Genomic DNA, 26,159 nt, shown 5'->3' on the forward strand with positions numbered 1-26,159 from the left:
TGAGGTAAACCTAACTTGACATGTGGGTAGAGAGACGAGTTGAGGTAAACCTAACTTGACATGTGGGTAGAGACGAGTTGAGGTAAACCTAACTTGACAGGTGGGTAGAGAGACGAGTTGAGGTAAATCTAACTTGACATGTGGGTAGAGAGACGAGTTGAGGTAAATCTAACTTGACATGTGGGTAGAGAGACTAGTTGAGGTAAACCTAACTTGACAGGTGGGTAGAGAGACTAGTTGATGTAAACCTAACTTGACATGTGGGTAGAGAGACTAGTTGAGGTAAACCTAACTTGACATGTGGGTAGAGAGACGAGTTGAGGTAAATCTAACTTGACAGGTGGGTAGAGAGACGAGTTGAGGTAAACCTAACTTGACAGGTGGGTAGAGAGACTAGTTGAGGTAAACCTAACTTGACAGGTGGGTAGAGAGACGAGTTGAGGTAAACCTAACTTGACAGGTGGGTAGAGAGACGAGTTGAGCTAAACCTAACTTGACATGTGGGTAGAGAGACGAGTTGAGGTAAACCTAACTTGACATGTGGGTAGAGAGACTAGTTGAGGTAAACCTAACTTGACATGTGGGTAGAGAGACGAGTTGAGGTAAACCTAACTTGACATGTGGGTAGAGAGACGAGTTGAGGTAAACCTAACTTGATGGGTAAGTAGAGATGAGTTGAGGTAAAACAAGCCCTACCTGTGGTCGGGGGTGTCCAGTCACCAGACACTGGAGCTCCAGCGTCTCTCCTTCTCTGATGGTGTAGACTCGCTCCGAGTAGCGTTCCTCGTCAATATTACAGGCATGACCTGAGTGCACAATACGAACCGTAGGGGGCGCTGTAGGGACACACAGAGAAAATCACCATGTTAAATATGCAGAAAGACAGGCTGATAGCCGATAAGGGAGGATTCACCAACATTTTCATTCCACTCTCCTGGTAATTCTGTACAGGCATTAAGCTCATATCATTCTCTTCACATGTGACTCAACAGTAAAATGATATTTACATGATGTAAAGAGATTTTATTCCAACTATTTAATCTCCATTTTTAATTCTAGAAAAGTATTACAATGACAGTGACATTAATATTGTATATTGCTTCCTGATGTAAAAAAAACAACCTTCAGTTAAATCCCATTAGGTTGAAAACTAAAAACACTGGCTGGGTGATAAAAATGGATTAAAGCCGTTTGGAAGAGTTTGTTTTGTTTTGTTTTGTTGCTCACAGCATCGAGTCTTTTCCCTCTTCCAACATGTAGATTCTATTAAGTCTCTGTTTCTCCAACCTAACACATCAACAAACACATCAAAACCCGGGAAACATGAAGCCCGTCATCTCTGATCCCCCTGGCTGACAGATGAGGGAGAGAAAACTCCAGCACAAAGAAAAATAACTGATAAAAATATGTTTCTCCCAGCTTCCCGTCCCAACATGGCCTCCGTCTCCCGGCTGCAGAAGACTTCACAGAGAGCGGCTGGCTGCTCTTTACTATTGATTTGTGCCTCAGAGAAAAGCTGCCGCGCTGCACTCCGCCGGCTCTTATGGAGCCATTATCCTGGAGCAGCTCCCTCAGAAAGCAGCAATAAAAGCCAGCGGAGCGCCGTTTACCATCAGACCGGTGAAGCGACGGCAAAGGTACGACCATCGGCAGCACTAAAGTCCCCATAATCCCAGCATGGAGCCTGGTTTCATGCACTTACACAAAGCAGAAAAACAAAAGATAAAACAGAAACAGGAGACAAAAAAAAAGTTTTCCATCTAGCTGTCTGGTTACCAGTCGGGTTGCTGCTACCCATGTGATTTGTGTGTCTGTTGTTCTGGTTGTGTCTGATGTTCGTGTTTGAGGTAAATCTGGAGTTCAAACAGGGCCACCACTTTCCAAGTGCCCTACAGCAGGAATGTCAAACTCAGTTTCACTAAGGCAACACTGGGAAATGAGAATCACATCAACAGCCAGACATACACCAATCAGCCAAAACATTAAAACCACCTGCCTACTATTGTGCAGGTTCCCCGCCATAATAACTCACACCAATTGAGGCATGGACTCCACAAGACCTCTGAAAGTCTCCTTTGGTATCTGGCACAAATACGTTAGCAGTAGATCCTTTAAGTCCTGAAAGTTCTGAGGTGGGGCCTCCATGGATCGGATTTGTTTTTCCAGCACATTCCACAGATGCTGGATCGGATTGAGATCTGGGGGATTTGGAGATCAGGGCAACACCTTGAACTCTTTGTCATGTTCCTCAAACCATTCCTGAACAATTTTTGCAGTGTGGCAGGACACATTATCCTGCTGAAAGAGGTCACTGCCATCAGGGAATACCGTTACCATGAAGGGGTGTACCTGGTCTCCAACAATGTTTAGGTAGGTGGCAGGTGTCAACGTAACATCACCATGAACTTCCATCAGAACATTGCCCAGAGCATCACACTGCCTCCTCCAGCTGTCCTTCTTCCCATGGTGCACCCTGATGCCATCCCCTCCTCAGGTAAAGGACGCACATGCACCCAGCCATCCACATGATGTAAAAGGAAACGTGATTCGTCAGACCAGGACACCTTCTCCCACTGTTCCATGGTCCACTTCTGATGCTCACACGCCCATTGTAGGCACTTTCGGCGGTGGACAGGGGTCATCATGGGCACTCTGACTGGTCTGCAGCTACACAGCCCCATACGCAGCAAGCTGTGATGCACTGTGTGTCCTGACATCTGTCAATCATAGCCAGCACTAACTTTTTCAGCATTTGAGCTACAGTAGCTCTTCTGTGGGATCAGACCAGACGGGCTAACCTTCGCTCCCCATGCGCATCAATGAGCCTTGGGTGCCCATGACCCTGTCACTGGTTCACCAGTTGTCCTTCCTTGGACCACTTTCAGTAGGTACTGACCACTGCATACCAGCAACACCCCACAAGACCTGCTGTTTTGGAGATGCTCTGACCCAGTCGTCTAGCCATCACAATTTGGCCCTTATCAAAGTTGCTTAGATCCTTAACGCTTGCCCGTTGTTCCGGCTTCCAACACATCAACTTCAAGAACTGAGTGTTCACTTGCTGCCTAATATATCCCACCCCTCGACAGGTGCCGTTGTAATGAGATAGTCAAAGCTATTCACTGACCTGTCAGTGGTTTTAATGTTTTGGCTGATTGGTGTATACAGTTTATTGACATGCTTTGAGTTAATAAAATAAAATACCCATCCATTCATTCTATCCATTACCCAAACCGCTTATCTTGCTCTCAGGGTCGTGGGGATGCTGGAGCCTATCCCAGCAGTCATTTGGCAGCAGGCAGGGAGACACCCTGGACAGGCCACCAGGAAATCACAGGATGAAAATAAAATATCTTTGATTATACTGTTGCATGTCCCATATAGCCTTCTCACATACAATCTGGTCCACATAAAGCCCCAAACAAGTAAAAAAAAAAAAATGCTTCACCATTATAGTATTTAGTCAAGCAAAATAATGCATCTTGATTACATTTTTACGAGTTGGCTACCATAAAGCCAGCTCACAACAACCTGTTTCACACACCCGAAAATTACAACTTCATGGTTGTGTGGGGCATTTGATAAAACAAAACACGTGCTCATGTAAAAGCAACACAATGACTCTTTAATTTTGCTCTCGCCCATATTTCTTCTAGTCCTGTTTAGCCTGTTTCGCAGGCCTGAACAGGACAACTCAACGGTTGTGTGGGACATTTAATAAAAAAAATAAAAGTAAAAGATCTCTGATCATGTAGTTTACATGTCCCATACAGCCTAGCCTTCTGGTATGCAAATGGCTGCACAGAAAACCCTAGAAATTACAAATGAACTCCGCAGTCAAGCAAACTCATATGCAGCCTACTTCACAGACTGGATTAAATATGACACATCCATGTTAACACTGGTGTGTCATGTGCTATTTAGCCACAGAGACTGGCCTATTTCCAGCTACCAGACATCTTTTCTTTGACGCAAGTTCATCAATTCCTGGCTTGAAGTGCTGAGCTGTAGCCTCTTCCAGAATGGAGTCAAGACGCTTGTCTGGGAGAAGAGATCTGTAAGAGGATTTGTTGATCTTCGTCACAGAGAACATTGGCTCACACAACTGAGTGCTCTCGAACATGCTCAGGACACGGGCGGCCTGGAGGCAGAGCTGTGGCATCGTGTTTGCGATGAATGGTGTGAACTCGCCTGCCCCGACTGAGTCACACTTGGCCCTCAGTGTGCCACTGCGCCGTCACTCTATCGGCTCGAGCTGTAAGTGCTCCGGAGCGCCGTCCACATCGACCGCAAATAGATTTGTAAAAAGCTCAAACCCAAATTTCTGAGTCTCAAAGTCAGCAAAGCTCCTGCCGAATTCCGCTTTAAGCGTCTTCGGTTTCCCTGCACACCTCTCTGTTGGGAAAGCGGTGGTGAGCCCGTTTGCCACCGACTGACGGGTCGGAGAGGGAACAGAATTTCCCTGCTGCATTCGCTTCTCCCACAAATGCAGTTCTGTTCGAAAGGCTTTCACCGCGTCACGCACAGTATCTGTGATCGGCGGTCTGTGTCCCCGCCGTTTCATATTCAGGGTGTCGAGATGCTCCGTTATGTCGCATATAAAAGCCAAGTCACATAACCACTTCCCATCCTCAAGCTCAGCAAGGGTGCGGTGGGTGCAGCGGCCCACCCGTTGGGTTTGGTGGGTGCACAGGGCGCGCTTCCTTGTTACAGACCACAGCTGCCAGGCGGGCCAAAATTTATTGAGAACCTAAATTGACATGTGGGCCGGATCAAGATTTGCGAGGGGCCGGATTTGACGCGCGGGCCTCGAGCTTGACACGTGCCCTACAGCAAGGCAACAGCCCCGGCACATGGAGTGGGACACCAAGTTAATTTACTCACAGGCTTTAAAACTCACGTTTCTTTCTGACAGTTTGTGTAAGGCTCTATAATCCTCTCTTTTCTTTTCGCTTTTGAAACAACTTTTTACCTATTTTAGAAGGTGACGTGACGCCACAGGGCTACAGGGTCATCACAGGCCCTGTGATGGACTGGCAGCCTGTCCAGGGTGTCACCCCGCCTGCCACCCAATGACTGCTGGGAAAGGCTCCAGCATCCCCATGACCCCAATTGGGATAAGTGGCTTGGATAATGGATGTATGTGATACAACACTGCACCTGTCATTACTGTTAACATGAAAGTCACTGACCAGAGGGCAGGACCGAACCATCTGATGTAAACAGGGGGGATAGAAATGATGACTGGAGGGCTACATTTTGCCAGAATTTGCTTTTCGTGTACAAAATGCACACATTTTAAGTACAATATTTGCATTATTCTCACTTTCAATGAATAATGAACAATGAACAATAAATCACCGAGCCTATTTGTAAGTAAAATATTTGTATTAATATTTCATTACTTTTAATTTCAATGACTGATGAATAATTGATTAGAGCCTATTCATCAATATCTTTAACTAACAATATCGCTAAGCAGCACATCTCAGTACGGAAAGTGCTATACAAATATGGATTATTATCTTTATCGTTATTATTAGAGGGAAAGGGCCCTGACCAAACCCCCAGGACTCGGACCTCGTCTATCATCTTGTGTTGAACACAATATTTTCTGATTGACTCTTGACCATATAACATTCTGATTGACTGCTAGCCCACAACAGACCCAATTGGTTGACGAGGAGAGATGAGGCGGGACCTCTTTTTGAGCTCAGATAGTGAATTTTTCCCTTTTTTCTCCCCAATTGTATCCGGCCAATTTTCCCACTCTTCCAAGCTGTCCTTGTCACTGCTCTACCCCCTCTTCCGATCCGGGGAGGGCTGCGGACTACCACATGTCTCCTCCCATACATGTGGAGTCGCCAGCCGTTTCTTTTCACCTGACAGTGAGGAGTTTCGTCAGGAGGACGTAGCGCGTAGGGAGGATCACGCTATTCCCCCCAGTTCCCCCTCCCCCACTGAACAGGCACCCCAACCGACCAGAGGAGGCGCTAGTGTAGAGACCAAGACACATACCCACATCCGGCTTCCCACCCACAGACACGGCCAATTGTGTCCACAGGGACGCCCGACCAAGCCGGAGGTAACACGGGGATTTGAACCAGCGATCCCCGTGTTGGCCAGCAACAGAATAGACCGCAATGCCACCTGGACGCCCTCGGATAGTGAACTTTTAACTGGTCGCTAGTAAGTATCAACTAGTAACCAGCAGCTCCTGGTCAGGAGAGAAAACTCATCTTCTGTGAGGTGTGAGCTAGCATCATTTCAGTGTAGTAAAACAAACCAACAGGCAAATGGAGTCTGTCCAATCTATTATGCTAATGAGAGGCAAAGCACTTCCAAAAATAACCCAGGAGCCAGAGAGAGGTTACAACAACCCTTGAGGAGAAGAGAGGGGAGGAGAAGAGAAGAGAGGAGAAGGTGTAGGGAGGAAAGGAGAGGGGTGGTGTCCTACTTTCGTGTCTCCTCTATTTATAGTTGATTTTTTTTTAACTTTCTCAACTCTGATGACTCTGTCGTTTCCTGGGCATGATGTCATCTAGTGTCCCCATGCCCCTCCACCACCGCCCATCAGCGGGGCCCCGGTGGACTCTCTTTCTCTCTCGCTCACTTTCTCTGAGGTTTCTGGTTCGGCTCTGATTGGTGGAGGGAGCGGCGGCATACTGTGGGAGGAGGGGCTCCTGCCACAGAGTCCAGGTGAGACTCGGCGTTGACTCCCTGCCAGCAGCCCAGACTGTAATGTGATGCCAACAGTGAAGAAGAGAACAGGAGCAGAGACAGTCTGAATTCTAAATTAGAACAGAGCCCATTTTGGTCCAAAATAAAACAGCAGTAGTGCTCTGAAATAGAATACAGCCCTTCAGAATTCTACAACAGAGCAAGAATAGAGTTATAAAATAGAACTGGGGCACAGTTCTACAGTATAACAGGAGGCCAGTTCTAAATTAGAACAAGGGTACACAGTAGTTTTGTGATAGAACAGGGACAGAGTTCTACAACAGAACAGGGAAAGAGTTCTACAATAGAACAGGGATAGAGTTCTACAAGAGAACAGGGAACGAGTTCTACAGTAGAACAGGGAAAGAGTTCTACAGTAGAACAGGGAAAGAGTTCTACAATAGAACAGAGAAAGAGTGCTACAGTCGAACAGGGAAAGAGTTCTACAGTAGAACAGGGAAAGAGTTCTACAATAGAACAGGGATAGAGTTCTACAATAGAACAGGGAAAGAGTTCTACAGTAGAACAGGGAAAGAGTTCTACAATAGAACAGAGAAAGAGTTCTACAGTAGAACAGAGAAAGAGCTCTACAATAGAACAGGGATAGAGTTCTACAATAGAACAGGGAAAGAGTTCTACAATAGAACAGAGAAAGAGTTCTACAGTATAACAGGAGCCCAGTTCTAAATTAGAACAAGGGTACACAGTAATTTTGTGATAGAACAGGGACAGAGTTCTACAATAGAACAGGGACAGAGTTCTACAATAGAACAGGGAAAGAGTTCTACAGTAGAACAGGGAAAGAGTTCTACAATAGAACGGCGACAGAGTGTTTGACAATAGAACGAAGATAAGTTCCACAACAGAACAGGGAAAGAGTTCTACAGTAGAACAGTGAAAGAGTTCTACAATAGAATAGGGAAAGAGTTCTACAGTAGAACAGGGAAAGAGTTCTACAATAGAACGGCGACAGAGTGTTTGACAATAGAACAAAGACAAGTTCCACAACAGAAAAGTGATAGACTTCTGAATTAGAACAGGAAAAGGGTTTTACAATAGAACACAGGTAGAGAGCTCTAGAGTCGTCGAGTTCTTATCTAATAAAAGTCATCCGTATGAGTTTTGTCTTAAAGGTAAAGCTCACAAGGACACACTTCTCTAAATATGTTAACACAGCCCCATCTAATAAAAAATGAAACGTATATCAAACAACACTGCAATAATTCAGTCAAATGTTTTTGCCATGAATGCAAATAATGTGAATACATCAAACCTTATATACATGAAATCCTATACACATGAAATGAATCTCAGCTCCGACAACAAGGATAGAGTTCTGCAGTAGACCAGGAATAGACAGAGCTGTGAAAACATGGAAATAGGTCTTCCAAGTCATCTGTTCTTTCTGCTTTCTGACATGTCATCTGAACATCACAAACTACTCACACTCAGCACCCCCCGCCTCCCCCGCCAAGTGTTAAAATACAACTGAGATTCATTGGGAAGAACACCAAGAACTACTAAATTAGCAGCAATGCAAATCAGACCGCATGACACGGACGCTTTGAGAGGAAAATCGATGATTTTTCTTGAATCCAAACATTACCATCAAACCCCTCTGAATTGGCCTATGTCATATGAGCACATCAAAGATGGCAACACCCATGTGATGCATCATGGACACCACTATCACTGTCCTCTACATCTACACCCCTTTATATCATCCATCCACCCATCCATCCATTATCTGAACTGCTTCTCCTGCTCTCAGGGTTGCGGGGAAGCTGGAGCCTATTCCAGTGGTCATTGGGCGGCAGGCAGGGAGACACCCTGGACAGGCCGCCAGGCAATCACAGGTCCCCCTTTATATAATTTATGCATTATTATATTGAGATTGTAATGAGGCTGCCACATGCTGTGGTATGCTAGCAGAGAATTGTATGCAGTTATCATTTGAACAGGGAGTCAAAGAGGCCATCTGTGTGAAGAGGGAACGACCATCCTTGAACCGGGGGGGGGGGGCTAAGGGCCCAGACACACCAAACCGACTAGCGGTGACGAAGGCCGACTGTTATGTTGCCTCACGTCGCCTGCAGTCCGGGCCAAAAAGTAGCACTTGAAGACATTGCAAAGACTACAGCCAACGGCCAACTAGCATGTACGTTCTGCACTGATTCGCTAAGCTGGACAGCCAATCAGAGTGATTTCTCTCACCGACGGGCTCCTCCAATTAAACATGCTGAATCAGCCAAAAAGCTGCCGACAGCAGTCCAACTAGTGCCGACGGTGCGGGGCACACTGCAAAAACTAGGGTCACAGACGCTCACCGACGGCTGACCGTTGGCCTGCTGTGTCAGGGCCCCAAGAGTACACCTGTCACCATCCTACAATGCTGTGATTGCAACCATTCCCAAATCCTCTGTGAAGAGTACACATGGCCATCGAAACTCTAGTTAATGCTCACACCCATATTGGCATATGAAGCCGGTCGTTGGTTTCGGTCGCTATGCCTCTGTATTGTTTATAAGGGTGGGGATACCTGCAGTCAGTTGAGACTGAAGAGGTCACTTAGACGAGTGATGAAACATATCTGTCGATAAACGCTGTGTCCAGATGAACTGATTCAGCTTTCTGTGAGTTATCATGCGTTTCCATCAGCGCTGGAGCTGAAATCAGGACTAGGATGTCCCACAGAAAAACTGCAATGACTACAACAAATGATGCCGTGATGCAACATGTCGGTCTACTTAATACACGTGACACATCTCCTCCGCTGACAGCGACACAGATTCAGATATTTTAGTTTGGGTTTATTTCCTGATGGGAAAAGACAAACGGCTGCAGGTTATGATTTCAGCATGCAGTGTAGGATCAGTGCAGGATGTAATAATGGCATTGTAGGATACATACATTAAATCAGATGTGACATCACTGTGCATGTGACGTGAGTGTATAACCAATCACTAAATACCGACATCATTAAGCCCCACCCACCACCACGATATGACTATATTCCAAATAATTATCAAATGGTGCTGGAAATCCACAGACAAACATGGTTTGGGCCCATTCCATGCCGAACTGTAAGCTAATGGAATCGCGACTGGAATGGTTTCTGTTGGTGTTCAGAACCGTTCAGCCTCGCTGCGGAAAAACGTCCTTACTGTTTACATCACAGGTTCAGATCAGCTGTAAAATATACTCAATAAAAAACTTTACTTCCCTTGTAGAATTCTATTATTGAAGTCAGCAGAGTGGAACAGTGAATTGTTAATGGTTTTTACATGTTTGTTTCTACACATCTGACTCTACTCAGATCAGACCACCATGGAACGACTGCTTCAATTCGCCTCAACGAGGTCACCCGCCGCTGACCCCAGTCCACCTTAATTGCCTGTGAGGACGATGCTGCCTGTGGGAACGTCAAATATCTACGGCAGCCATTTTAGGACACGGTTCATGACCGGGCCTGGAGCCTTGCTGGGAATAATGGACTAGAATTAGGACGGACTGAGTCGGGAGTGTTGACCTCCTACAGTATAAAATACGGGGCTGGGGGGAGGGAGGCAGTTATTTTGGAAGGGGAATACTAAAGCTGAGTTGAGGGTTCACTTTCCAGGACATTTTCCATGACTTCATCTTGGATATCTATGTCAGGCCTTACTGACAGAAGTAGTGGTCGACCGATATGGGTTTTTCAATGGCCGATGCCGATATTTAGAGAGCAGGGCTGCTGTGGCTTGGACCCGTCCCACACCTGACACTTCATCCGGCCCACATACCGCGTGGAATGACGGCACTTGAGCGGTCCGCTCCTGTTTGCCATATCTGGGCCAGAACCAAGCCATAGCAATGCTGCATGTGCCACATATTCAACGTCCACATGTGCTGTTGCTTGTTTTTTGTTTTTGTATCTGTTTAAGTCGGAGAGTACCGTTGGCGTCGTGGTGGCCCAGTGGTTAGCGCTGTCGCCTCACAGCAAGAAGGCCCTGGGTTCAAACCCCGGGGTTGTCCAACCTTGGGGATCAGTTCAGGTTGTCCTCTGTGTGGAGTTTGCATGTTCTCCCCGTGTCTGTGGTGGGTTTTCTCCAGGTGCTCCGGTTTCCCCCATCATCAAAAAGACATGTATGTTAGGGTTAATACTCCTGCCTGTGCCCCTGACCCGAGGCATGGCAAGACGAAGTGGAGTTGGTCTCCGGGTGCTGCACGGTGGCTGACCACTGCTCCTAGCTACACAGCTAGGATGGATTAAATGCAGAGCATAATTCCCCCACGGGGATCAATAAAGCATACAAAATAAAAATCAAAAAAATCACAAAGCCCACTTGTTGAATTGAGGCTATCTCTAGCCCATTAGAAAATGCAACTGACTGTAACTGACATTGGGTATCATAACGATCAAATCAATCGCTTACGATAGCAGATTGTTGACTTAATCCGGTCTTCCTTTGCCTCAGCTGACAGCTGCTGCTGCAGACTTCGCCCACTTGAGAATAGTTCTGTTAGCTCACTATTAATGTCACTCCACTGCTGGCAAACTTTGCACTGGCATGATCATGTATACGAGCGCCACTTATGGAGAAAATATGTTTATGCTATGTAACTTGCTTAACAATGGCAAACCACAGGAATCAGGCACACACTCGTTTCATTTCATATACTTCCCTACATGAAATGAAACGAAACATCGTCTCCCCCCAGTGTGCAGCACCTGTGAGGTAATAGCTAGGACCCGAGACTAGGTTCGGAGCAGCAGCAGATGAACTAAAACAATGGCAATAACAGACCACAGACCTGGAATTCAGTTTAAATGCGGGCTTGTTTATATTAACCAGAGAACACAAATATTTGACAGTAACACGTTCATCTGTATTACCAGTATCCCTCAAAACTAAATATAAATAAAATAAAACACAACTTAAATCGTAAATACAACTCAAAATTTCACCATCCAGTGCATAACCGATAACTCCAGACTGCACAAACCAATGCAATAGTCGCTTGTTTAAGACTCTTGAACTGTCCATAAGCACCCAGGATTCAGGAACCCTTTATTTGTCGTTTCCCCCACAGCAGCACAACACAAAGACAAACACACGTCCAACAACTACGAGAGCACACATTCCCAAACTAACACACACATCCAAACTAAACAGACAAAGGGAACGAACGCCAGCCAGCCAGGATGACTGTCGGAACCGCCAGTCTGCATGGGTTAGCAGTTAGCTTAGCCTGCCCCACTTCCGCGTCCTGTCAGAACCAGGCAGGGGCCGTGGTTCCCGGGCCCACCGAACGAAGCAGACCGAGCTCTCCCAGCCAGACCCCCTCGACACACCTCCCCGCACCCCTGACAACGACACCACAGTCAAGGCCAGGTGAGGCCGCCGCCAGACCGCCCTCGGTGTTATCGGAACTGCCGGTCTGCATGGGCTAGCAGTTAGCTTAGCCTGCCCCACTTCCGCGTCCTGTCAGAACCAGGCAGGGGCCGTGGTTCCCGGGCCCACCGAACGAAGCAGACCGAGCTCTCCCAGCCAGACACCCTCGACACACCTCCCCGCACTCCTGACAACGACACCACAGTCAAGGCCAGGTGAGGCCGCCGCCAGACCGCCCTCGGTGTCTGCATGGGCTAGCAGTTAGCTTAGCCTGCTCCGCTCTCCCAGCCATCAAACGAAGACCAAACGTAGACGCCGACGTGGGACAAAGACACTGCATGGACGGTATTGGGTGAGGCCGCTGCAAACGCGAAGCCGCGCCGCCATCTTCCCACACCGTAATAAATAAGGTCTCAGTCCTCCCACCTTCCCAGGGAAACAGCAACGTCCTTATCCGTGGTGTGAGGGCAGCTACTGGTAACACAAGACGACGTCTATCCAGTCTATCCCTCCTTTGGGTGGCTCGCCGTCTTGTTTCCAAAGCACGCAGACGCAACGCCAAACCAACTGCCTTTCTTCTGCCAGTTAGTTTAACTCAGCTTTACACCCAAAATACAGGCTTCAGCGGTTTACTTCACCCACCCACCCACACAGCGTAATGGCGGCACAGCTACCAGCATGTCCGCAGCTGAGGTTGCCTGTTGCACGTGGCTTCGACTTGGTTTTTTCAGCAAAAAACTTGAAGAGAAACACTTCCGGGCCTCGTATCACCGCCATAGCTTGGTCCTAACGCAGATAAAACAAGTTTGCAGGGTCAAAGGTCACTCTGTCCGGTTTTCTTCCTGGTCACTGCTCGCTAACAGGCTCTGCTGCGCTCCGGCGTTTTTCCGCCAGTGGGCGGAGCTGGAGTTATTTGATTGGCTGTTACAGTCGCGTCATTAAAGGTACAGCACGATTATTTTAATACCATTAACAACATTTAAGATGAAACCATGAAATTATTTAGTTATTGTGGTCCGGGTAGCGTAGTGGTCTATTCCGTCGCCTACCAACATGGGGAAGGCGGGCGGTTTGAATCCCTGTGTTACGTCCGGCTTGGTCGGGCGTCCCTACAGACACAACTGGCCGTGTCTGCGGGTGGGAAGCCGGGTGTGGGTATGTGTCCTGGTTGCTGTACTAGCGCCTCCTCTGGTCAGTAGGAGCGCCTGTTCAGGGGGGGAGGAGGAACCGGGGGGAATAGCGTGATCCTCCCATGCGCTACGTACCCCTGGTGAAACTCCTCACTGTCAGGTGAAAAGAAGTGGCTGGCGACTCCACATGTATGGGAGGAGGCATGTGGTAGTCTGCAGCCCTCCCCGGATCAGCAGAGGGGGTGGAGCAGAGACCGGGACGGCTCGGAAGAGTGGGGTAACTGGCCGAATACAATTGGGGAGAAAAAGGGGGGAAATTTCAAAAAGAAAAAAAAAGAACAAGAACAAGAACAGTGCGGGGGTTCAAGGATGGATGAACATGAGAGCATGAGACGTGGGACCCCCGTGAGACCCCCACGATGAGTAAAACGGTACCCCCATCCATTCCATCACTCATGCTCTCCCTTCCGTTTTCGTTATCACACTCTCCTACCAAGTGTCTCCCTCACCAGTTGCCTCTCTCAGCATCACAACTGAGGCCTACTGTGGACGTTTTGTGAACGGGTGTCCTCATTCAAGTAATACACACTACACTCTAGATGCTGAATTTATACGTCCTTTTGTGTTTTCATTTATATAACACAGGGATGTTCACAGCATTTCACTTCTGACCACTTAATTGTAGTCACTTGGACTAATCACCAATTCTAGTCACTAATTGTAATCACTAATTATGTACTAATGTATATTAATGTAGTCATCCATCCATCATCCAAACCGCTTATCCTACTAAAGCGAGAGACCAGGCCAGAATGAAGGGTCGCTGTAACGCGGCGGTGGACGGTGGTTCTTCACAATCTCTAATGTCATCATTATCATCTGAAGTAGAGGTGCACTGATTCCGGTTTCCAGGTTTTCAACAGTCTGACCTGCCGGTTCCTCCCTCTGGAGGTTTAGCGGGCCCAGCCAACTGGGAGGAGACCCCGGGGTAGACCCAGAACTCGCTGGAGGGACTACATGTCCAGTCTGGCCTGGGAACGCCTCGGGATGCCCCAGGAGGAGCTGGAGGACGTTACTGGGGGGAGGGACGTCTGGAGTGCCCTACTTAGCTTGCTGCCACCGCGACCCCACCCCGGAGAAGCAGCTGAAGATGAATGAATGAACGTACGAATGAATGAATGAATGAATGACCTGCCGATTCCGGTTTTTCTTTTCTTTTCTTTTTAAGAACTATAATTAAAAACACAGACATTTTGTGACTTTTCTCTAATGGAAATGTCAACTGTATGTTCATAATAAAATGTTGTGTATTAAATAACCCGCAGGTTACAGGACCTTCTCTCCTGCAAACAGAGCTCAAGATAAAGAAGGGCTCCAGGTTACGGGACAGAACTTTCTTGAACAAACAAAACCCAGCGGAAGACGACCTGCAGTATATCCCACTTCATCTAATGTGTTTTACTTTCCTACAGTAGACGACGGTTTTCGAATACGTTTTGGTGTGCGTGAATGTGATGTTCCTGTCTGTGCTGTTCCTGTCTGTGATGCTCCTGTCTGTGATGCTCCTGTCTGTGATGTTCCTGTCTGTGATGCTCCTGTCTGTGATGCTCCTGTCTGTGATGCTCCTGTCTGTGATGTTCCTGTCTGTGATGTTCCTGTCTGTGATGCTCCTGTCTGTGATACTCCTGTCTGTGATGTTCCTGTCTGTGATGCTCCTGTCTGTGATGTTCCTGTCTGTGATGTTCCTGTCTGTGATGCTCCTGTCTGTGATGTTCCTGTCTGTGATGCTCCTGTCTGTGATGTTCCTGTCTGTGATGCTCCTGTCTGTGCTGTTCCTGTCTGTGATGCTCCTGTCTGTGATGCTCCTGTCTGTGCTGTTCCTGTCTGTGCTGTTCCTGTCTGTGATGCTCCTGTCTGTGATGTTCCTGTCTGTGATGCTCCTGTCTGTGATGTTCCTGTCTGTGATGTTCCTGTCTGTGATGCTCCTGTCTGTGATGCTCCTGTCTGTGATGCTCCTGTCTGTGATGTTCCTGTCTGTGATGCTCCTGTCTGTGCTGTTCCTGTCTGTGATGCTCCTGTCTGTGATGCTCCTGTCTGTGATGCTCCTGTCTGTGATGTTCCTGTCTGTGATGCTCCTGTCTGTGATGCTCCTGTCTGTGATGTTCCTGTCTGTGATGCTCCTGTCTGTGATGCTCCTGTCTGTGATTCTCCTGTCTGTGATGCTCCTGTCTGTGATGTTCCTGTCTGTGATGTTCCTGTCTGTGATTCTCCTGTCTGTGATGTTCCTGTCTGTGATGCTCCTGTCTGTGATTCTCCTGTCTGTGATGCTCCTGTCTGTGATGCTCCTGTCTGTGATTCTCCTGTCTGTGATGTTCCTGTCTGTGATGTTCCTGTCTGTGATGTTCCTGTCTGTGCTGTTCCTGTCTGTGATGCTCCTGTCTGTGATGTTCCTGTCTGTGATGCTCCTGTCTGTGATGCTCCTGTCTGTGATGCTCCTGTCTGTGATGTTCCTGTCTGTGATGTTCCTGTCCGTGATGCTCCTGTCTGTGATGCTCCTGTCTGTGATGCTCCTGTCTGTGATGCTCCTGTCTGTGATGTTCCTGTCTGTGATGTTCCTGTCTGTGATGCTCCTGTCTGTGCTGTTCCTGTCTGTGATGTTCCTGTCTGTGATGTTCCTGTCTGTGATGCTCCTGTCTGTGCTGTTCCTGTCTGTGCTGTTCCTGTCTGTGCTGTTCCTGTCTGTGATGCTCCTGTCTGTGCTGTTCCTGTCTGTGATGCTCCTGTCTGTGCTGTTCCTGTCTGTGATGCTCCTGTCTGTGATGCTCCTGTCTGTGATGTTCCTGTCTGTGATGCTCCTGTCTGTGATGCTCCTGTCTGTGATGTTCCTGTCTGTGATGCTCCTGTTTGTGATGCTCCTGTCTGTGCTGTTCCTGTCTGTGATGCTCCTGTCTGTGATGCTCCTGTCTGTGATTTTCCTGTCTGTGATGCTCCTGTCTGTGATGCTCCTGTCTGTGATGTTCCTGTCTGTGCTGTTCCTGTCTGTGCTGTTCCTGTCTGTGCTGTTCCGGTCTGTGATGCTCCTGTCTGTGCTGTTCCTGTCTGTGATGCTCCTGTCTGTGCTGTTCCTGTCTGTGATGCTCCTGTCTGTGATGTTCCTGTCTGTGATGCTCCTGTCTGTGATGTTCCTGTCTGTGATGCTCCTGTCTGTGATGCTCCTGTCTGTGATGTTCCTGTCTGTGATGCTCCTGTCTGTGATGTTCCTGTCTGTGCTGTTCTTGTCTGTGATGCTCCTGTCTGTGATGCTCCTGTCTGTGATTTTCCTGTCTGTGATGCTCCTGTTTGTGATGCTCCTGTCTGTGATGTTCCTGTCTGTGATGCTCCTGTTTGTGATGCTCCTGTCTGTGATGCTCCTGTCTGTGATGCTCCTGTCTGTGATTTTCCTGTCTGTGATGCTCCTGTCTGTGATGCTCCTGTCTGTGATGTTCCTGTCTGTGATGTTCCTGTCTGTGATGCTCCTGTCTGTGATTTTCCTGTCTGTGATGTTCCTGTCTGTGCTGTTCCTGTCTGTGATGCTCCTGTCTGTGATGTTCCTGTCTGTGATGCTCCTGTCTGTGATGCTCCTGTCTGTGATTTTCCTGTCTGTGATGCTCCTGTCTGTGATGCTCCTGTCTGTGATGTTCCTGTCTGTGATGTTCCTGTCTGTGATGCTCCTGTCTGTGATGTTCCTGTCTGTGATGCTCCTGTCTGTGATGCTCCTGTCTGTGATGTTCCTGTCTGTGATGCTCCTGTCTGTGATGCTCCTGTCTGTGCTGTTCCTGTCTGTGATGCTCCTGTCTGTGATGCTCCTGTCTGTGATTTTCCTGTCTGTGATGCTCCTGTCTGTGATGCTCCTGTCTGTGATGTTCCTGTCTGTGCTGTTCCTGTCTGTGCTGTTCCTGTCTGTGCTGTTCCTGTCTGTGATGCTCCTGTCTGTGCTGTTCCTGTCTGTGATGCTCCTGTCTGTGCTGTTCCTGTCTGTGATGCTCCTGTCTGTGATGTTCCTGTCTGTGGTGTTCCTGTCTGTGATACTCCTGTCTGTGATACTCCTGTCTGTGATGCTCCTGTCTGTGATGCTCCTGTCTGTGATGCTCCTGTCTGTGATGTTCCTGTCTGTGATGCTCCTGTCTGTGATGCTCCTGTCTGTGATGTTCCTGTCTGTGATGCTCCTGTCTGTGATGCTCCTGTCTGTGCTGTTCCTGTCTGTGATGCTCCTGTCTGTGATGCTCCTGTCTGTGATTTTCCTGTCTGTGATGCTCCTGTCTGTGATGCTCCTGTCTGTGATGTTCCTGTCTGTGCTGTTCCTGTCTGTGCTGTTCCTGTCTGTGCTGTTCCTGTCTGTGATGCTCCTGTCTGTGCTGTTCCTGTCTGTGACGCTCCTGTCTGTGCTGCTCCTGTCTGTGATGCTCCTGTCTGTGATGTTCCTGTCTGTGGTGTTCCTGTCTGTGATACTCCTGTCTGTGATGCTCCTGTCTGTGATGCTCCTGTCTGTGATGCTCCTGTCTGTGATGCTCCTGTCTGTGATGTTCCTGTCTGTGCTGTTCCTGTCTGTGATGTTCCTGTCTGTGATGTTCCTGTCTGTGATGCTCCTGTCTGTGATGTTCCTGTCTGTGATGTTCCTGTCTGTGCTGTTCCTGTCTGTGATGCTCCTGTCTGTGATGCTCCTGTCTGTGATGTTCCTGTCTGTGATGCTCCTGTCTGTGATGTTCCTGTCTGTGATACTCCTGTCTGTGATGTTCCTGTCTGTGATGCTCCTGTCTGTGATGCTCCTGTCTGTGATGTTCCTGTCTGTGATGCTCCTGTCTGTGATGCTCCTGTCTGTGATGTTCCTGGCTGTGATGCTCCTGTCTGTGATGTTCCTGTCTGTGATGTTCCTGTCTGTGATGCTCCTGTCTGTGATGCTCCTGTCTGTGATGTTCCTGTCTGTGCTGCCGTGTTCCTGGCCTGAGCCATCCTGCAGCATGCATGTCAACTTATCCGGCACAGGATCGGATATATCCGAGACTGACCTCACAGCAAGAAGGGTCGTGGGTTCAAGCCCCGGGGTAGTCTAACCTTGGGGGTCGTCCCGGGTCGTCCTCTGTGTGGAGTTTGCATGTTCTCCCCGTGTCTGTGTGGGTTTCATCCGGGTGGTCCGGTTTCCTCCCACAGTCCAAAGACATGTAGGTCAGGTGACTCGGCCGTACTACATGGCCCCTAGGTGTGAGTGTGTGTGTGTGTGTGTGTGTGTGTGTGTGTGATGGTCTGGCGGTCTGTCCAGGGTGTCTCCCCGCCTGCCGCCCAATGACTGCTGGGATAGGCTGCAGCATCCCCTGCCACCCTGAGAGCAGGATAAGCAGTTTGGATAATGGATGGATGGATGGATGGACGGACGGATGGATGGATGGATGGATGGATGGATGGATGGACGGACGGATGGACGGATGGATGGATGGATGACCGACAGGTCACAGGTCATGGCTGATTGAGCTGCAAATCAGCCGATGCGCCGGCCGATGGAGCGGTGCATCTCTGGCCTGAAGTAAGAAAGACAGTATGCCATGACTGGCAGCAGCTCCCAGCACCCAGTGTTATCCCAAGCAGAACACGTCTGTCTGTCTGTGTGTGTCTGTCTGTGTGTGTGTGTGTGTGTGTGTGTGTCTGTCTGTCTGTGTGTGTGTCTGTCTGTTTTTTGTCCCCGTAGTGATAAATCACTTCTCCGTTTTCCATCCCTTTAAATTCTCTAATCTCTCATCCTTTTAATTCTGCGAATTGTTTGGCATAAATCTCCCTGTCTGCTTACGGGGCAGGCACACACACACACACACACACACACACGCAGGGTGAATCAGGTTGGAAGTCGCTCGGGGGGGGGGGGGTTTAGAGCAATCCCCAGGAGGAGATTTAGGAGTATAATCAGTGTGTATGTGCACGTGTGAGTGCATGTGTGAGTTTGGTGTGTTTTGTGGATCTGTGTGTGTGTTTGCATTGTCTGAGCAGGTGTGTGTGTGTGTTTGCATTGTCTGAGCAGGTGTGTGTGTGCGTGTGTGTTAGTGTTGATAAGTCAGGATTAATAGAAGACACACTTTTATGTAAATTCTCCGCCGGGATCAGAAGGTGATACATTTTGTCTGTGATATTGTTGGTCTGTGACGTACAGGATGTGTGTTGTGTTGTTTCATGTCCTGTAAAAGCTGGTCGGCTTGCAGCAACTCTCCACAGCATCTACAACGAGGACGTCGTTGTGTAAATCAGGGTCAGTGTTGTGTTACGTTGTCCCATAGGACACTGTTGTCAGGCTGAGTCCAGCGGTGGTGCCGCACCCAACATCTGCCACACGAGGCGAGTGAATGTGTAACACAAAACTACCCACAATTCACTTCGACTAGCCGCTCACACACCATGTTTGATACACCACTGCTGTATCAATTCTGCTTCAGCTTTAAAGGTAAGACCACTATTACATCTGGAGTGAGTGAGTGTGTGAGTGTGTGTGTGTGTGTGTGGGTGGGTGGGTGGGTGTGGGTGTGTGCGTGTGTGTGGGCTTGAAGGGGTATAACAGTAATGTAATTTGTAAAGCTGCTTAGGGTCAGGCTTAGAACAGGCTAATCTGTCCGTCTATCTGCCTGATTGAAAAGCTGACCGATTGTCCGTCTGTAGGCCAGATAAGTGACTCCGTGCTACAGACCACAGTGCAGATAAGTGACTCCATGCTACAGACCACAGTGCAGATAAGTGACTCCGTGCTACAGACCACAGTGCAGATAAGTGACTCCGTGCTACAGACCACAGTGCAGATAAGTGACTCCATGCTACAGACCACAGTGCAGATAAGTGACTCCGTGCTACAGACCACAGTGCAGATAAGTGACTCCGTGCTACAGACCACAGTGCAGATAAGTGACTCCGTGCTACAGACCACAGTGCAGATAAGTGACTCCGTGCTACAGACCACAGTGCAGATAAGTGACTCCATGCTACAGACCACAGTGCAGATAAGTGACTCCATGCTACAGACCACAGTGCAGATAAGTGACTACATGCTACAGACCACAGTGCAGATAAGTGACTCCGTGCTACAGACCACAGTGCAGATAAGTGACTCCACGCTACAGACCACAGTGCAGATAAGTGACTCCGTGCTACAGACCGCAGTGCAGATAAGTGACTCCATGCTACAGACCACAGTGCAGATAAGTGACTACATGCTACAGACCACAGTGCAGATAAGTGACTCCGTGCTACAGACCACAGTGCAGATAAGTGACTCCGTGCTACAGACCACAGTGCAGATAAGTGACTCCATGCTACAGACCACAGTGCAGATAAGTGACTCCATGCTACAGACCACAGTGCAGATAAGTGACTCCATGTTACAGACCACAGTGCAGATAAGTGACTCCATGCTACAGACCACAGTGCAGATAAGTGACTACATGCTACAGACCACAGTGCAGATAAGTGACTCCGTGCTACAGACCACAGTGCAGATAAGTGACTCCGTGCTACAGACCACAGTGCAGATAAGTGACTCCGTGCTACAGACCACAGTGCAGATAAGTGACTCCATGCTACAGACCACAGTGCAGATAAGTGACTCCATGCTACAGACCACAGTGCAGATAAGTGACTCCGTGCTACAGACCACAGTGCAGATAAGTGACTCCGTGCTACAGACCACAGTGCAGATAAGTGACTCCATGTTACAGACCACAGTGCAGATAAGTGACTACATGCTACAGACCACAATGCAGATAAATTACTCCATGCTACAGACCACAGTGCAGATAAGTGACTCCATGTTACAGACCACAGTGCAGATAAGTGACTCCATGCTACAGACCACAGTGCAGATAAGTGACTCCATGCTACAGACCACAGTGCACATAAGTGACTCCGTGCTACAGACCACAGTGCAGATAAGTGAGTCCGTGCTACAGACCACAGTGCAGATAAGTGACTCCGTGCTACAGACCACAGTGCAGATAAGTGACTCCATGCTACAGACCACAGTGCAGATAAGTGACTCAGTGCTACAGACCACAGTGCAGATAAGTGACTCCGTGCTACAGACCACAGTGCAGATAAGTGACTCCATGCTACAGACCACAGTGCAGATAAGTGACTCCATGCTAAAGACCACAGTGCAGATAAGTGACTCCACGCTACAGACCACAGTGCAGATAAGTGACTCAGTGCTACAGACCACAGTGCAGATAAGTGACTCCGTGCTACAGACCACAGTGCAGATAAGTGACTCCATGCTACAGACCACAGTGCAGATAAGTGACTCCATGCTAAAGATCACAGTGCAGATAAGTGACTCCACGCTACAGACCACAGTGCAGATAAGTGACTCCGTGCTACAGACCACAGTGCAGATAAGTGACTCCACGCTACAGACCACAGTGCAGATAAGTGACTCCACGCTACAGACCACAGTGCAGATAAGTGACTCCACGCTACAGACCACAGTGCAGATAAGTGACTCCACGCTACAGACCACAGTGCAGATAAGTGACTCCACGTTACAGACCACAGTGCAGATAAGTAACTCCACGCTACAGACCACAGTGCAGATAAGTGACTCCACGCTACAGACCACAGTGCAGATAAGTGACTCCACGCTACAGACCACAGTGCAGATAAGTGACTCCACGCTACAGACCACAGTGCAGATAAGTGACTCCACGCTACAGACCACAGTGCAGATAAGTGACTCCATGCTACAGACCACAGTGCAGATAAGTGACTCCATGCTACAGACCACAGTGCAGATAAATGACTCCATGCTACAGACCACAGTGCAGATAAGTGACTACGTGCTACAGACCACAGTGCAGATAAGTGACTCCGTGCTACAGACCACAGTGCAGATAAATGACTCCATGCTACAGACCACAGTGCAGATAAATGACTCCATATTACAGACCACAGTGCAGATAAGTGACTCCATGTTACAGACCACAGTGCAAGACAAAGACCATCAGACGGTACAGATGTATTTGAGATTCCATAAACGTGTACTCGTTACAGACACTGAAGTTATAGACGATATTATAGTAGATATTAGAGTAGATATTATTGTATTCATTATAGTAGATATTATAGTATTTATTACAGTAGATATTATAGTATTTATTATAGTGGATATTATAGTATTTATTATAGTAGATATTATAGTATCTATTATAGTGGATATTATAGTATATATTATAGTAGCTATTATGGTATTTATTATAGTGGATATTATAGTATTTATTAAAGTAGATATTATAGTATTTATTATAGTGGATATTATAGTATCTATTATAGTGGATATTATGGTATTTATTATAGTATTTATTATAGTATTTATTATAGTATCTATTATGGTGGATATTATGGTATTTATTATAGTAGATATTATAGTATTTATTATAGTAGATATTATAGTATCTATTATAGTATTTATTATAGTAGATATTAGAGTAGATATTATAGTGGATATTATAGTATTTATTATAGTGGATATTATAGTATTTATTATAGTAGATATTATAGTATCTATTATAGTGGATATTATAGTATTTATTATAGTAGATATTATAGTATTTATTATAGTGGATATTACGGTATTTATTATAGTAGATATTATAGTATCTATTATAGTATTTATTATAGTAGATATTAGAGTAGATATTATAGTATTTATTATAGTGGATATTAGAGTCATAATAAATTAGACATCTTCCATCATAACAGATAATAGAGACACTGTAAAGATTATACTTCTGGATATTATCATAAAAAATGGCTAACACTCCTCTCCGTCTCTGACTCTGTGTGTGTGTGTGTGGAGCACAGATATCTTGGCATGAGGACTCTAGACAGGGAGACAAGCGGCAGCAGTAAATACATAAACAGATCGATGCTCATTATGGAAATGAACTGGCGCGCTGGTGTGTGATTTCTTTTTAAACTTGGTACAGTGGCACGGGACCTCCACAGGGTTGCCGACCCCTGCTGCTCCAGCTCTTCTGGACTTCACACATTGCGAATGACTTTATCCCAGACAGCATCCGGATGTGGGCCACTCAGGCAATGATGCGGTACTGATGGCCTTCTTCTGGCCCTGACAAAATGGATGTGAGCCTGAAGTGGCCCACATGTATAATAGCAAATATGGCCCAAATGTGCCAAATCACATGTGGGCCTTTTTTGGCAAAGCTGCGGTGCTCTGGGCAACATGTGATCTGGATGTGACCCTGAAGTGCCCCGTGTGGTAAATGGTGAATATGGCCCAAATATCACAAAACAAATATGGGCCACCTTTGGCAAATATGTGGCATTGCTATGGCTTGGTTCTGGCCCAGATCTGGCAAACCGGAGCGGACCGCCCAAGTGCCATCATTCCACGCGGTATGTGGGCCGGATGAAGTGTCGGGTGTGGGACGGGTCCGGGCCACAGCAATTTGGTTATCTGGGATGGTTTTATGTATATTGTGTTTGGTTGTGGTTTGGTACCAGAGAGAAGAACCTGAAGACAAACCTATCATGGTCCAGATCAGATCTGGATGCTGGTGTCAACCACGTCTATAGGCAAGAAGTTCAAACAAACCAACAGGACAGCTGCTGGGGGTCCAAAGATCACAAAACACAAAACTGGGGATAATTTGTTCATGTCTTACCGGTAATGGTGTGGACAGACAGACAGACAGACAGACAGACTCAAACAACAGAGAGAAACTGTACGAGAATGAAATGAAGTGTTTTCTCCTGTGATGCTAAATTTAACCCCTCTGTGTTTATCTTTTAATTCACAACATGTCTCCTCCTCACTCCCCCTTACATGTACCGCCCTGTCTCCGCTCCTCATATAACCCCCCCCCCCTCTCCCACCTCCCCCTGCTCCCTGGACTTATGTAACGTCTCTATTTCTGGACCCCCGAAACAGAATTGTACGCCATGCGGCGGGACCACCTCTCTCATCTGGTTGGTCTCGTGTAACGAGAGCTGACTCAGCGGTCCAATCAAAGAGAGGTGGGTAGTGAACCAGCGGGCGGGACGAAAGACTGCGATTGGTCCACGGCACTGTTGCACTGGTATCTTAAGCGAAGCAGAGTCCAGTGGACCGGTGAATGGAGTGGATTAATGACCCAGTCACACTACATGTCCAATCTGGCCTGGTGTTCCCAGCCCAGACTGGACATGTAGTCCCTCCAGCGAGTTCTGGGTCTACCCCGGGGTCTCCTCCCAGTTGGCCGTGCCCGGTAAACCTCCAAAGGAAGGTGCCCAGGAGGCATCCTGATCAGGTGCCTGAACAACCTCAACTGGCTCCTTTCGACATGAAGGAGGAGCGGCTCTACTCCGAGCTCCCTCCAGATGTCCGAGCTCCTCACCCTATCTCTAAGGCTGAGCCCAGACACCCTACGGAGGGAACCCATTTCAGCCGCTTGTATCCGCCATCCCACCCTTTCGGTCACTACCCAAAGCTCATGACCACAGGTGAGGGTTGGAACGAAGACTGACTGGTAAACTGAGAGCTTTGCCTTCCAGCTCAGCTCCCTCTTCACCACAACGGTCCGGTACAACGTCCACATTACTGCTGATGCTGCACCAATCCACCTGTCAATCTCCCGCTCCATCCTACCCTCACTTGTGAACAAGAGCCCGAGATACTTGAACTCCTTCACTTGAGGCAACAACTCATCCCCAATTAATTACCATCAAATATTCAATACTACAGTGTTAAACACGAGAACAACAGGTATCATGTACAACCTGCTGAGAGCAGAGTGGCTTGGCTTTCTGTCATTCAGCAAAAAAGATTTTACCTCAAGTTTCATTTTCCGCTGACACCAAGCTAAAGTTCAGTCCCATGAACTGGACTGGTGCCGTGTTTACCTGACCCATCAGCCGCATCTCGTCGTTGAACTCCATGATGCTCCTCTGTCTCCCGTTGTCCTTTACCTGTTGTAAACGATACACAATCATCTTCTTCTTCTTCCAGCTTGCTCCCTCTTTCTCAGGGGTCACCACAGCGGATTTTACAGTTTCCATCGGTACCCTGTGATGGCGACCTTTGTTAACCCAGGTCTCGACTGATCCGGTATGGAGCCTCGACCGATCCGGTACGGTCTTGTCAAGGTGTAAACTACACAAAATACGACGACCAAAACAGAACTTGAGCTTAATGGTGATCCCCGGCGGTACTAACTGCACTAGTAGTCATGACGCGGTAGTTTAAAGTCATGTCTTCACTAACCCAAAAGCTGACCAACCGCACGACCGTGGCTCCCTGCTCTCGGCCCTTCTCCACTTTCTGATTTGAACTTCTGTATGTGTCCTTTTTTATGTGAGCAACTACTTTTACTGCAAACATCCAGAAATACTGCTGGCATTCATCCTCAGATACTACAAGAACACTATAATGGCCGGACGGTTACCCTCCATGTGTAAATACAGGTGTCCGTTAAATCGAGTCCCGGTTTTGTCACGACATGTGACCTGCGGTCTGAGAAGGACGTCTCCGTCTGTCTCTGCGTGTCTGTCTTTTCTGCCATTTGCAGGAACGGTGTAGAAACATACAAGGAAGGACAGTTTCCATCACCCTCCCCCTGGCCCTTCTCATTTCACTCCACCCACCTCACATCCACGGGGAGCTCGGCGAAAACGATTAAAATACGCACACGACACAACCATTGTAGGCCTCATCTCCAACAATGATGAAACCCAGTACCGCACTGCAGTACGCCAAGCTGCCACTTGGGGCGCAAACAACAACCTTCTGCTTAATACAGCCACAACCCGACAACTCGTTATTGACTTCCGATGCATGCCGAATCCCACAACACCCATACAAATGAGCGGAGACCCCATCACCACCACCACCTCTTTTAAATTCCTTGGAACATCCATCAGCAACAACCTGACGTGG

The 26,159-nt window shown here is 47.8% G+C and overlaps 1 protein-coding gene across 1 annotated transcript in view; it reads right to left on the reverse strand.

Moving 5' to 3' along the window:
* Positions 1-26,159, reverse strand: part of mdga2a (MAM domain containing glycosylphosphatidylinositol anchor 2a) — a 235,533-nt gene that overhangs the window by 174,097 nt on the left and 35,277 nt on the right. Inside the window, exon 2 of the mRNA XM_056296137.1 lies at positions 697-836. Within this exon, the coding sequence (XP_056152112.1) occupies positions 697-836 (140 nt within the window). The remainder of the gene's footprint in view (positions 1-696; positions 837-26,159) is intronic.

This window comes from Lampris incognitus, chromosome 16 (assembly GCF_029633865.1).
Source record: "Lampris incognitus isolate fLamInc1 chromosome 16, fLamInc1.hap2, whole genome shotgun sequence".
In the NCBI taxonomy this organism is placed as follows: domain Eukaryota; kingdom Metazoa; phylum Chordata; class Actinopteri; order Lampriformes; family Lampridae; genus Lampris; species Lampris incognitus.